Source organism: Gracilinanus agilis, chromosome 1 (assembly GCF_016433145.1).
Source record: "Gracilinanus agilis isolate LMUSP501 chromosome 1, AgileGrace, whole genome shotgun sequence".
Classification (NCBI taxonomy): domain Eukaryota; kingdom Metazoa; phylum Chordata; class Mammalia; order Didelphimorphia; family Didelphidae; genus Gracilinanus; species Gracilinanus agilis.
This window is the reverse complement of record NC_058130.1, coordinates 729,456,537-729,469,336: the sequence shown is the minus strand read 5'-3', so window position 1 is coordinate 729,469,336 and position 12,800 is coordinate 729,456,537. Positions and strand designations below refer to the sequence as shown.

Genomic DNA, 12,800 nt, shown 5'->3' with positions numbered 1-12,800 from the left:
GAAAAGAGGAGCTGAGGCCTCTCTCGAAAGTACCCCCAAAAAAGCACAACTGGAAGTGGGGTAGCTGGACTGAAGGCCCCCAGACCAGTTACTCATTACCAAGCATGAAATGCAAACATTCTTTATTCCTTTGTACCTAAATTTTTGGAGTTCTCTATTAAAATGTAAATCTCCAAGGAAAGGGGACTAGAGATCTCGGTTCCTTTCTCCTTAGGGTCAGTTGGGCTTCTTGACAAGAAGACACTTGGATAAAGGGGGAGGATGAGTTGGGAAAAGGAACAAGGGCAAGCAGAGCCAACCCTACTCCGTATGCTGGCATCCTCTCTCCTTTTCCAAACCTGGAAAAAGATCTCTAAATGCCAGCTATTATTATTACTGTTATTGTTATTATCACTGTTGGCCAATGGAAGGATGACGAAGCGCCCAATGGTCACTCATTCACAAAAGGACCCCCAAAGAGTTCCTAGATGGGCACTAAAGTACAATGGAAACAGCACTACTGACTCAGGAGGCAGAAGATCCAAGGATGGATGTGATCCTGGCCCCACAATCAAGAAGACCTGAATTCAAATTCAATGTCAAGACACTTACCAGCTGTATGACCCCAGGCAAGTTCTTTAATCTCTCTGGTTTCTTTACCTACAAATTACTTAATCTCTCAATTTCTTTATCTATAAAATGGGAATGGTTAACAGCACCCAGAATTGGTGTGAGGATCCAATAAGATAATATTTGTATCTGGCCCATAGTAGGTGTGATATCTATTGTCAGCTATTGTCAGTCAGTCCTATCTCTAACACTAATTAGGTGACTTTGGGCAAATTATTTAAATGAACTGTAAGCCCCTTGAGAGCAGGGACTGTTTTGTTTGCGGCTTTCTATCCCCAGAGCCTATGACTGTGCCAGTCTCAACAGTAAATAACTTGAATTGAATTTCACCTCTGAGGTCTAGTTGCCTCATCTGTAAAATGAGCTTGTTTCCCTACTTCACCAGGCTTCAAAGAGGAAACTGCTTCAGAGATGGGAGTTTTTACTGGGACCAAACAAATGGGAGCATTCATTTCATGTTTACACATCACTTTGAAGGTTTATAAAATGATCCTGTGAATTAAGGACTAGGTGATGATGCCCCTGACTCTGTGGTCCTTCCCGGTTCTAAATGCTGTTACTGACAAGGAAACAGAGGCATTAAGAGACCCAACAGCTATTGAGAGTCTAGGAGAAAGTACATCTAGGTGGCACCATGGATACAGTACCAGGCCTGGAATCAGAAGGACCTGGGTTCAAATGTGACCTCACACATTCCCTAACTGTGTGATCCTGGACAAGTCACAACCCTGTTTGCCTAGCCCTTGGGCCTTAGAATTCTTGCAGAAAGTAAGGCTGGTTTTTGTTTTTGTTTTTTTTTTTTTAAATAAAAAAGAGAGACACACTAGGGAAGAGGGGGTTAACTGCTATCACGGGGTCTCAAAACTTAGAATTTTTTTTTTTAAACCCTTACCTTCTGTCTTGGAGTCAATACTGTGTATTGACTCCAAGGTAGAAGAGTGGTAAGGGTAGGCAATGGGGGTCAAGTGACTTGCCCAGGGTCACACAGCTGAGAAGTGTCTGAGGTCAAATTTGAACCTAGGACCTCCCATCTCTAGGCTTGGCTCTCAATCCACCGAGCTACCCAGCTTCCCCCAAAACTTAGAATTCTTACAGAAAGTAAGGTTGGGGTCTCAAAACTTAGAATTCTTACAGAAATTAAGGTTGGTTTTTTTTTAAAGAGACACTAGGAGAGAGGGGGATATCAGTTAACAAATGTTATCATGGGGTCTCAAAATTAAGCATTAACCTCCATGCTTGTCTCAGTTTGCTAGGCCAGTTAGAAAACGTCCATTCTAGGCCAGTTTTCTGCCATCCTCTGTGTGGCCTTAAACAATTGCTGATCTCCAAGTTCCCTGCAAAACAGAGATTTCCTACTGGCACCCACCCCCAACACACACCTCCTAGAGGGCCATGAAAATGCCTCGTTAAATATAAAGCACTGGACAGCCATGCTCTGCAGAACAAAACTCTTTCATTACAAGCACTCTGCCTGAGTCTGTCTCCCAAAGCCACACAGAGAAGACAGCAGGACGCTTTTCTCCTCTAACCTCTTCAGAGGTTAATCAGTCCCAGAACCTGTGCTGACCTCTCCTCTCCCATCTCAGAAGACCAGAGGCAGACACTGCCCTCTTCCCCCCACCTCCCTAAAGAAAGGGCAAACCAGGGCCGGGGGACAGAGCTATTAGTAAGTGGCCAGCCCAGGAGCTCCAATCTTCATCCTTACCATGGAGATTCCCTGTGGGGAAATGTGAGAACGTGGGCTGTTCTAAGCCACTCATTCTGTCCCGGGGAGGGAAAGCCTCCTATTCCCCAAGAGCCCTTCTTCTTTCCCCCTCCCCCAATGCTTGGAACAGATTAGGGGGGAGGGTGTTGGGAAACAGACAAGAGGGAAATCTAGCCCCGATGGGGGTTTGGCAAAGGGAAGCATTGTTCCTTTCATAGCAGAGACTGCTGGGTAAAGAAAGCTCCCTGGGGAGCTCTAACCCTCCAGCTGTCCCATTCCACCCCCCCCCCCATAAGTCAACCTCTTCAACCAATAGAGGAGAAGAGGTGGGGGTGGGGACTGCCCACCCCCACCTCTTGGCCAACTCCTATGCCGAGGAAAGTCACTTAAAGGGACAGTGCCCACACAGTAGCATCCACCCTCCCCAAACACACAGGGCAATAGAAGCAACCCTGGCTTGAGACTTAGGACTCCAAGCCCAGTGATGGGAAAGTGAGGCTTAACTCAGCCTCAGTTTTCACAGTAATAAAAATGGGACACTAGCTTCTATTTTCTCTCCTTTCAGGGACAGCCTAAGGGAAGATGCTTTCCCATCCCTAGCCCAGAAGAAACACAATTGCCGCAGGTCTTCTTTGGTTTACCTGTTCGTTTATGGAAGGAGGGAGGTGGGCTGAGAAGCCCCCAATTCACGACCAGGGACAAAGGATGGTCACTGGCATGCCCAGGCTTGGTAAGGGAAGATTCCAAATAACATAAAGACTCTCTGAGGTTTAAGGACTTTGCCAACTATTTTCCATTCATCCCACAGGGTTCCCTTAGCTGGAGACGGAGGGTGTTTGGGTTGTTTTAAACACGGTTCAGAAGAGGCTTCAGAGCTGGCTAAGACCAGGCAGAGAATCCTCCCACGTCCGTCCTCCTTCCCTGAACCCAGGTCAATCCATGAGCATTCGTGGGTTGCCAGCCACGTGCCAGGCACTGTTCTTTCTTTAAGGCTACTCCTACCACCTGGAGGGCTGATCCTCCCTTCTTCCCCATCAAGAGAGAGCTAGACCAGGTCCTTCTTTGGGGAGGTCCATTTCCTGAGTGTCAGACTACAATGGTTTTGTTCGGTTAGGGTCAATGCTCTCAAAGAGCTACCATATTGATTACTCAGGAACCAACGAAGGAGAGCTTATTCACCCCTATCTACCTGTCCTCTCGGGTTTGGGAAAGGAGGGCAAAGGAACATCTGGAAGTCTCCCCAGAGCTTCTCACACTCAGAGCTCCCCTTGACACTCACAACCCATCCATTTTTTTTAAACCTTTACCTTCCATCTTAGAATCAAAACTGTGTATTGGTTCTAAGGCAAAAGAGCAGTAAGGGCTAGGCAATGGGAGATAAGGGACTCAACCAGCTAGGAAGTGTCTGAGGCCAAATTTGAACGCAGGACCTTCCATTTCTAGGTCTGGCTCTCCATCCACTGAGCCACCCAGCTGTCCCCAACTCATCCAGTTTTAGTATTTATCCAGCCAAAGGTTATGCATAGACTTAAGTAAATTCCTTATTAGCTCAGGGGTTGGGGAAGGCATGGTACAGCTTTGGGGATTACTCAAACTGGCAAACCATGTTTCAAAGACTCTAAGCATTTGATTTTTCTCTCTTTCTCGGTGTATCCACTCTGCCGGTGTCACTGTTCAAAGCAAGACTCAAAACTAGTCAAACTGACAGTCACTTGGTGATTCCAGTAAGAAACCAACTTAATAAAAATGCTTTTGGGTGTGCCCTTTTGTAGTATTCAGAGACCTATGCTTCAAACTCCAAAGGAACAGGATATTCTCCAGATCTGAATGGAGGCCCTGGCCCTCAATATTCCCTCTTTCTGTGACTGGAGAGAGATCAAGAAAATTCAAATTTGGGGGGCAGCTGGGTAGCTCAGTGGATTGAGAGCCAGGCCTAGAGACGGGAGGTCCTAGGTTCAAATCCGGCCTCAGCCACTTCCCAGCTGTGTGACCCTGGGCAAGTCACTTGACCCCCATTGCCTACCCTTACCACTCTTCCACCTATAAGTCAATACACAGAAGTTAAGGGTTTAAAAAAAAAAAAAAAAAAAAAAAAAAAAAAAAAAGAAAATTCAAATTTGAAGACTGGGGTCCAGTTAATTGACAAATAAATAAATAAATGGAATTGGTGTCTGGCTCTGCATGCACTACCTCTGGGACAGTTCTGTCCCCTTCTCTGGCCCTCGGTCTCCCTACCTGTACAACAAAGAGGCTGGAACCCTACAAACCTTTACACTGTTTCTCAGGAAATGTTTCTAGCATTTACGCAGACCTTAGTTCATCAAAAACTATTAAATAATGGTAATAATAGCAGTTAACATTATGCAGTTCTTACTATGTGCCAGGTACTATGTCAAGTGATTTACAATTATAATCTTATTTGATCCTCTCAACAAGCTTTCTAAGTAGATGCTATTACTATCCCCATTTTACAGTTGAGGAGACTGAGATTAAGTGATTTGACCAGGATTTGAACTCAGGACTTTCTGCGTCTAGGCCCAGTGCTCTACCTACTGCAATATCCAGTTTACCCTTATGGTCACCGGATGGGGTGGCCCACCAGGCTATTTGCCCGCTGCAGACCATAGTTCTCTCTTCTAGCCAGAGGCCTCACCACTGAGTCCTCTTGTTCCTGAGGTGGGAGATGAGGAGAGAAAGGAGATGTAGAAAGAAAGGGGGGAAGAGAGGAGGGATCAAAAGAGCAGAGAGAGAAGGCAGAGAAGGTAGGAGAAGAGGAAGGGTGAGTAAGGAGACAGAGGAGAGGGAAAAGGGGGCAGAGAGAGAAGGAAGGGCGAGCTCGGCAGCAGAGGCCTGGCCAGGGCTGCCCACAGAGCCTGGGGGCTCCAATCAGGAGCTGGTCAGTTATTATTAGAGCAGGGCCTGAGCAGTTCAGTAAATAGCCCTTAGTAATGAAGGTCTGTGCAGTGACCTGGATTCCCAGAAGAGGGGTCTGAGCCAAGGAGGCCTAGTCACGGGACAGACGGACGGGAGAGAAGCCTCCCTGCTGCTTTCTGACTAAGCATCACCCCCACAGCAGCGTTCAGCCTCTGGGTTTCCCCTCCTCTCCCTCCCTGTTTTTTACTTCTACTTTTGTCCTCCTCGGATCCCCTCTGGGCCTCTCCCCAACAACTCCTCTCCAGATCCCTGGATCCGACGGAGAAACCACCTCAACGCTCGTTCCACCAAAGAAGCCGAGCAGGGAGATGTCTGGCCTCCAAAGCGAGATCCAGCCTAAAAAGATCCTCCCAGATTGAGTCCAACCTCCTCACTTTAAAAATGGCAAACCGAGGCCCCGGGAGATGACGTTACTCACCCAAAGTCATCCTACCAGAGAGCAACAAGACAGAGACAAGCGGGCCTCGGACCGGGACTTTCCTGAAGGACAGACCTCCTCCCACCCTCCCCACCGGACCGGACCGTGTTTGGCCCCTCCTTGGCCGCCGGCTCACCTTCACGGCGTATTCTTTGTTGGTGATGAGGTTGATGCAGGTCTGGACGCGGGCATGGGCTCCCTCCCCCAGCACTTCATCCTGCAACTGGTAAACATCTGGAGGAGAGGGAGAGAAAGGACTTTGGTACCCCAGGCCGGGCTGGATCCAGCTGGTAGGACGCCCTTAAAGTTCTCGCCTCTCCCTTTCTCAGCGAGCTCCTCACCCGAGTCCCTCCCCCCTCTCTTCCCCTCCCAGCACCGGCTCAGAATTCTTGGCCCCAACAGACGTCCATCCCCCTTTGCCCTGCCTGGCCTCGACTCCACTCACCTTCGAACCTTCCAGAGAAGCTGTCGGTGGCCCTGCATCGTTTCTTCTTCTTGCTCCTTTTCTTAGCGTCGGGGATGTCGATAGGCTGGCTCGAGGGCATGTCTGGGGCACACAACACCCCCCAACCGCAGGAGGTGTGGGGGGGCACAAAAGTAAAGGGGGGGCTCTTCTTATCGGGGCGCTCGTCCTCCCCACCCCAGACCTCCCCCTCTAGCCTCGGGGTCAGGGAATTGAGGGCTCAGGGCCCTATTTAAAGGACTCCATCCCGAGCAGAATCCCCTTCGATCTGGAGATCTCCCTGGCTTGCCCCAGGGACTTGGCATCGGCGAGGGGCCACGAGAGAGCTCAGGACCCTAGGACTCACCGGCTATTTTTAGGAGAGGGTGAGGCAAGGCGGGAATGGAGTCCAAGGAAGGCCCTCCCGAGAGGTCAGGAAAGGTAGGGAGAGACGCTAGCATCCACTCTCATAGCTAAGCTTCAGAGCTAAGAATCCTTTTCTCCAGGGCTCTCCCCTCTGACTCCCCAATCAGAACTTGCTAAAGGGGTGAGGAACAAGGGACAGCGGCTCCCCCCGGGCACACCGGCCTCCGGCGGCTCCCCCTTCAGCCCCGCACCGATATTCCCCGGCTCCCATTCTCCTGACTTCTCCCCCTGCGCCCTGCCTCTCCTCTCACAGCCCCCCCACGTCCATCCAATGGTCTCGAGGCTCCCTGGCCACGTGCCCGCTGGGCAGAAAACCAGTCTGTTAGGGCTTACCAGGGCGGGCCGGGCACTCGAAATTGAAGACAGATTCTAGGTGGTTGGACTGGTTGACGGCGAAGGCCAGCTCGAAAGGATTCTGTCCCTACGAGGTGAGGAAGGGGGAGGAGTCCAGGTCAAGAGAAGAGTCTCCTAGAACTTCCCCTTTCTCTTGTTTTTTGGAAGGGGTCCCCCCGACCACCTGCCCCTTCCACCCTGGGGCTTTCTAGTCTCCATCTGGAACTGTGGCGAAGCCATGACTCAGACAGCTCTGTTTTTTGAGGTGTTTGCAGGCTGCCTTTATCTCAATGACTCTTACCACAATGTGGCAGGCCCAGATGGACAGGACTTGACCCCAGAGGGAAAAACCTCAGAGACCATTCGCTTCCGTGTCCATCTACCCCCAAAGGAGAGAAGGGAGGCCCCCCCCAAACAAAGGCACTTGCCCGAGGTCGCACAGTGACTTAGGCTAGAATCTGGCCAGGCTGGGTCCTCTGCACTGTGCTCGAGACATTCCCTCCCTTAAACCTTAAAGCAGGGTGGCTGGCGGGGGGAAGGTGGGGTGCAGCTGTCTAAAGTGGGCACTGAAGAACTAGGAAATGAGATAGGGAAGAGGCTGGACACACCAAGAGCCCAAGACCGGAGGCTACTGCCCTTTGCCTCCCAGACAGCTGACCCTGCCTGACGGGCACAAAGATGTCAATAATCACAGGAATGTTTTTCTCTTTGCACAAACAAAGGTGACGTCTCAGCCTATATCCCAAGCAGTGGGGGGATGGGATGCACGGAGCCATCCCCACTCTCTTGCCAGGTCTCCTGGGTAACCAACATGGCCTAGATTAGGGGTGCTGTCTACAGCCAAGGTACAGAGCAGAACTAACATGCACCTGTGGAGAATGGCACTGACATGCCCGAGGTTGTCAGATATCATAAGAAGGGCACGGGATTTGGATTAAGAGGACCTGGGTTCATATTCCAGTTTTGCTGCTTCCTGGAGGTAGACCCTGAGTTAGTCATCTCCCCCCTCTCCCAATGTGTTTCTTCCTCTGTAAACTGAAGAAGTTATACTTGTTGGCTTCCAGAGTTCCTTCCAGTTCAAGCTTCTAAAACCCATTCTGGGCCCCGATTGGGAAGGAAGTCCAAAGTCCTGGATTCTTTTTCCAGCAATGTCAAAGACTTGGCAATTCCTGCACCCTCCTTCAGCCTTAGCTTCCCCATCTGCAAAAGGAGGAGGTTGAACTAAATCTGTGAAGTCCCTCACCCAGCTCTAAATTCTGTAATCCAAAGGAGTCTTTCTTTTTCTCTCTCTCTTTCCTCTCTCTCTCCCTCTCTTTCTTTTTCTCTCTCTCCTCTTTCTTTCTTTCTTTCTCTCCTCTCTCTTTCCCTTTCTTTCTCTCTCCTCTCCCTCTCTCTCCCTCTCCTTCTTTACCCTCCCTTTCTCTCTCCCTCCCTCCCTCTCCCTTCCTCCTTCTCTCTTCTCTTTTTGTTTCTTTCTCTCCTCTCCTTCTCCCACTCCCTCTCTCTTTTCCCCTCCCTCCTTCTCTGTCTCTCTGTATCTCACCATCCTTCTCTCCCCCAGAAAAATGGTATACTCCAACCCCACACCCTGACAACCTGCCCTTGTCTCATGGCACTGGCAAAGGACTCTCCATCCTGAACTCCAAGAAGCTCACCTAGTATTCTACTAAGTTCCTATTTCTTACTACAATCTGTATCAGAAGTAAGGGTTCCCCCCTCTTGAGGCCTCAATTTTCTCATCTGAAATAACACTAATTAGTATTTCTAGAGCACTTCAAGGTTTGTATGCCATACAAATAGGATCTCATTTGATTTTCACAACAACTCTAGGAGGTAGGTATTATTATTATATCTGTTTTATAGATGAGGAAACTGAGGCTACCAGAGGTTAAGTAACTTGTCCAGAATGACAAAGCTAAGTACCTGAAGCTGGATCTGACATCAGGTCTTTCTGACCCCAGGTTGGGCACTCTATCCACTGTACAATCTAGTTGCCTATGCAGGTATTGGACTAGATGACTTCTGAGGTCTGTGGCTAGTTCTAAATCCAATGAAAAGGTAGGCTGATTTGGGCTTCCACAACTCCCAAATATCTCCAAAAGAAAATCCTCGGATTCCTGCTCCTCTGATCCATTAGGTGTCATGAAGCTGAGGGAATTGGGGTCCAAAAACCTCATTAACTCAAAAGCTCTCAATGAGAGGTGGGTAAACTACAAGCCTTTCCTAGCACCATTCTTGGTCATCTCTCCCTCCAACAGGATTTTTACACCAAGTTTGTCAAATTCAAAGATCAGGAAAAATAATTGTTCCTATTTCTCCAGCCCTTTACCATCTATAAAGCCCCTTCCTCCCAGGGTTGTTGTGAAAAACCAAATGAGATTCTATTTGTACAGTATTTTGCAAACTTTGAAGTGCTATAGAAATACTAATTATTGTTATTTAAGATGAGAAAATTGAGGACTAAAGAGGGGGGAACCCTTACTCCTGACACAGGTCATAGTAAGAAACAGGGACTTAGGAGGATGCTAGGTGAGCTTCTGGGGGATCAGGATGGACATCCCTTGGCTGGTGCCATGAAACCAGGCCACAACCATTCTCTGAAGGCAATGATATTCAAGTATTATCCATTTTATTTTCCACATCTGCATTTCTCGGACTTGTTTTTCCAGGTCTAACCTATCTCCCAAAATCAAGGTCTGCATTTCCAACTGCCTACTAGATATCTCAAATCTTAAACTCATCACCTTTCCCCTCTACACTCTCCTCTCTTCTAATCATCCTTCTAGTCACCCAGGCTCAAAAACTAGGAATCTTCCTCAATTTTTCACTGTCCCCACATCCAATCAGAGGTCTAGTCCAGTTGTTTCTACCTCTGAAACATCTTATTTCCTCCTCCTTTTCTCCTCTCACAATGCCATCCCTGATAAAGCCCCTCATCTAGTCATGCCTGTATTATTCCAATAGTCTGGGGGTTCTCCCCCCTGACTCGAGTCTCTCCCCCCCGCCCAGTCTAAGCTGTCCTCCAGTCAGCTGTGAAGCCAATCTCCCTAAATCACAGGTCTGACCATGCATGTCTTTCTCCCGTCCAACTTAATCAACATCAGGGGTCCCCTATGACCTCCAGGATCAAATATAAAAGTCAAAGTTCTCCACGTCCTGGCCCCTTCCTCCCTTTTTCCAGTCTTCTTAACACCTTCCTCTTCTCCAAGTTCTCTTCCATCCAGTGATCTTAGCCTCCCTTCTATACCTTGAACTAAACACTCCTAATTCTAAGCATTTCCCCTGGCTGAGGTCTCCCCTATGTGGAATGGTTTACCTCCTGGCTTCCCCTGAGTCTTAGCTAAAATTCCACCTTTTACAGGAAGCAACGATCTTTGCCTTTCCTTTGACCTCCAACGCTTGGCATCGTGCCCGGCACACAGCTGGCACTTAAATGCTAGCGGACTGACCGGCTGACAAAGATCACTGATTTAGAGTGGGTCCTTCCAAGTCAGAGTCCAACCTCCTCTTTTACCAATAAGAACCCGAGGCCCAGAGATGAGAGGGAATTGCCCAGAGGGAGAGCAAAATAAGGTCTGGGATTCCAAACCAGGCTCGACTTCAAATCTAGTGCCCTTTCCATCACCCTCAAGGAAACAGAAGCTTTGGTGTCAAGTGCTTGGCCTATGGTCATGCAGCTAATCACTAAGAGTCTGGACTCCAATCTAGACCCTCCTGCTTCAGAGGAATGATTAATTGTTCTGTGGTAATAGGCTTAAGTTTACTTTCTCCTCATTAGGTTCCTGCAAGGCATGCCACACAGGAATTAGACAGCAGGGGTCCAGGCAGGCTGGGAAGGGTGCTGAACTCGGCAGAGACGGGCCAGAGTCCTGGCTTTGACCCTCTTCTAATGCAGGGACACAGAGAAGCCTTCTCAAACCTCCAAGAGCTGGTTTCTCAGACTGCAAAATGGATTGCTTGTTCTGCAACTGGAAAGAACCTTTGAGTCCATTCCATTCAATTCCCTTATTTTACAGATAAGGAAACTGAGGTCCAGGGAGAAGAAATCTGCCCATGATCCCCAAAGGAAGCAAAGTGGGTTTGCACACTCCAAACCCACCACTCTTTTCAGAACATCCGACTCTGCTAACTTGCCCCTTCCTCCCTGGCACAGTTTGAGGTACAGTGTAAAGGAGCATAGGAATGAGAGCTATAGAAATGAGCCATGTTCTTTAGAATCATTCTCCAATTCAGTCTTCTCTCTACTCCATCAATTGGGGTGAAGCAGGAGAGTCAATTCTCCCAATTCCAGCCAGACCTGGTCCAGTCTTTCTGAACCTCTCTGGATCTAATTCCCCTCCTTTTATAAAATGGGAGTATACCCCCATCACCTGCCCTATTTTATTTTTTTTTAAACCCTTACCTTCCATTTTAGAATCAATACTGGGTATTGATTCCAAGGCAGAAGAGTAAGGGTAGGCAATGGGGGTCAAGTGACTTGCCCAGGGTCACACAGCTGGGAAGTGTCTGAGGTCAGATTTGAACCCAGGACCTCCAGTTATCACTTGCCCTATTTTACTTTTTTTTTTTTTTAAAACCCTTGTACTTCGGTGTATTGTCTCATAGGTGGAAGATTGGTAAGGGTGGGCAATGGGGGTCAAGTGACTTGTCCAGGGTCACACAGCTGGGAAGTGGCTGAGGCCAGGTTTGAAACTAGGACCTCCTGTCTCTAGGCCTGACTCTCACTCCACTGAGCTACCCAGCTGCCCCTCACTTGCCCTATTTTAAAGGAGCTAGGGAGGCATTTTTGCCTAGAATGCCTAGAAGAGGTAAATGTAAATATTTTAATTTTTTAACTTAAGGTATTTTTCTCCTTTTATTTATAATTTATTTACAATTTATAGTTTATAATCTAATCCAAATTTATAATTTATTTATAATCCAATCATAAAGGGAGAAAAGTGAGGTTCCCATCATTATCCCCTTCCAAACTTAATTCACCAACCCCCTTTCCCCGGTTGAAAGAGAATTTCCCCACGGAGGAGGGATTGAGCCAGATGTTGACAGCTGCCCATCTCCCGAGGTTCCTTGGCCAGGGAATAAGGCTGATGGGTCAAACCCTGGGATTGCTCAAGACCTTTCTCTGCCCCCTCCCAGCCAAAGGGGCAGAGATTGTTGCTAGGAGCCAAAGAGCGGCCAGGGCCTGGGAGCAGCGGGGGAGGAAGAGAAAGGGAGGAGGTTCCAGACTAAACCAGCTTGGGGGTGGGGTCAGGAGCTGGATTCCTCCCCCCCACCCAAACCACAAACACCCCTTTCTCTGCGGCTCCTAGAACCACTGGGATAGGTGGCTGGAGGAAGTGGGCAGGTCAGAGAAAGAGCTCAAGCGAAAGCTACGGGTCTCTCTCTCTCGGTTTCTCGTTTCTTGTCTGATCTTTCCCTGACACACATCCCCGGTTCTTCCTATGCAAGACAAAGAACAGAGCAGAAATCAGCAGGCCTTCCTCTGGCAAGTCACTGAAACCTCCCTGATCTTGGTTTTCTCATCTACAAAATGGGGATGACACCATTCTCCGAGGCTTGCCAGCCAGCAAGTAATGTTTCCTATGTCAGAATGCAGCATCACCTTCCTAAATTATCTTCATATTATCCCAAAGAGCAAATAGGCCCATCGGGGTAACTAGGACCAAGAGGTCTCCCAATTCCTGATCCAGGGAGCTGCTACCCACCCATCGCCATCCCCAAGCAGACCATCCTCTCTGAAAATGGCCAGGCCACCACCCAGACCCCCAACTTGTCTGAGAGACCCACAATTCATTTCAACACTCATTACGCCTCCTAGATTCACATCCTGAGCTTCAAAAAGGTGTCCGAAAAACAGGAGGGGAGCTCAAAGCCTCTGAGTGGTCTCTCCCCTCCCCCCAACACTAGCACTGGAGGAGGGAGCAGAGCAATAG

At 48.7% G+C, this 12,800-nt stretch overlaps 1 protein-coding gene across 3 annotated transcripts in view; it reads right to left on the bottom strand.

Moving 5' to 3' along the window:
* MKNK2 (MAPK interacting serine/threonine kinase 2) overlaps nucleotides 1–12,800 on the bottom strand; it is a 39,915-nt gene that overhangs the window by 22,592 nt on the left and 4,523 nt on the right. For all 3 annotated transcript variants that reach the window (XM_044672084.1, XM_044672092.1, XR_006506060.1), the window contains exons 3-5: nucleotides 6,868–6,955; nucleotides 6,112–6,213; nucleotides 5,803–5,900 (exon numbers count right to left, since the gene is read on the bottom strand). In XM_044672084.1, the coding sequence (XP_044528019.1) occupies nucleotides 5,803–5,900; nucleotides 6,112–6,213; nucleotides 6,868–6,955 (288 nt within the window). The remainder of the gene's footprint in view (nucleotides 1–5,802; nucleotides 5,901–6,111; nucleotides 6,214–6,867; nucleotides 6,956–12,800) is intronic.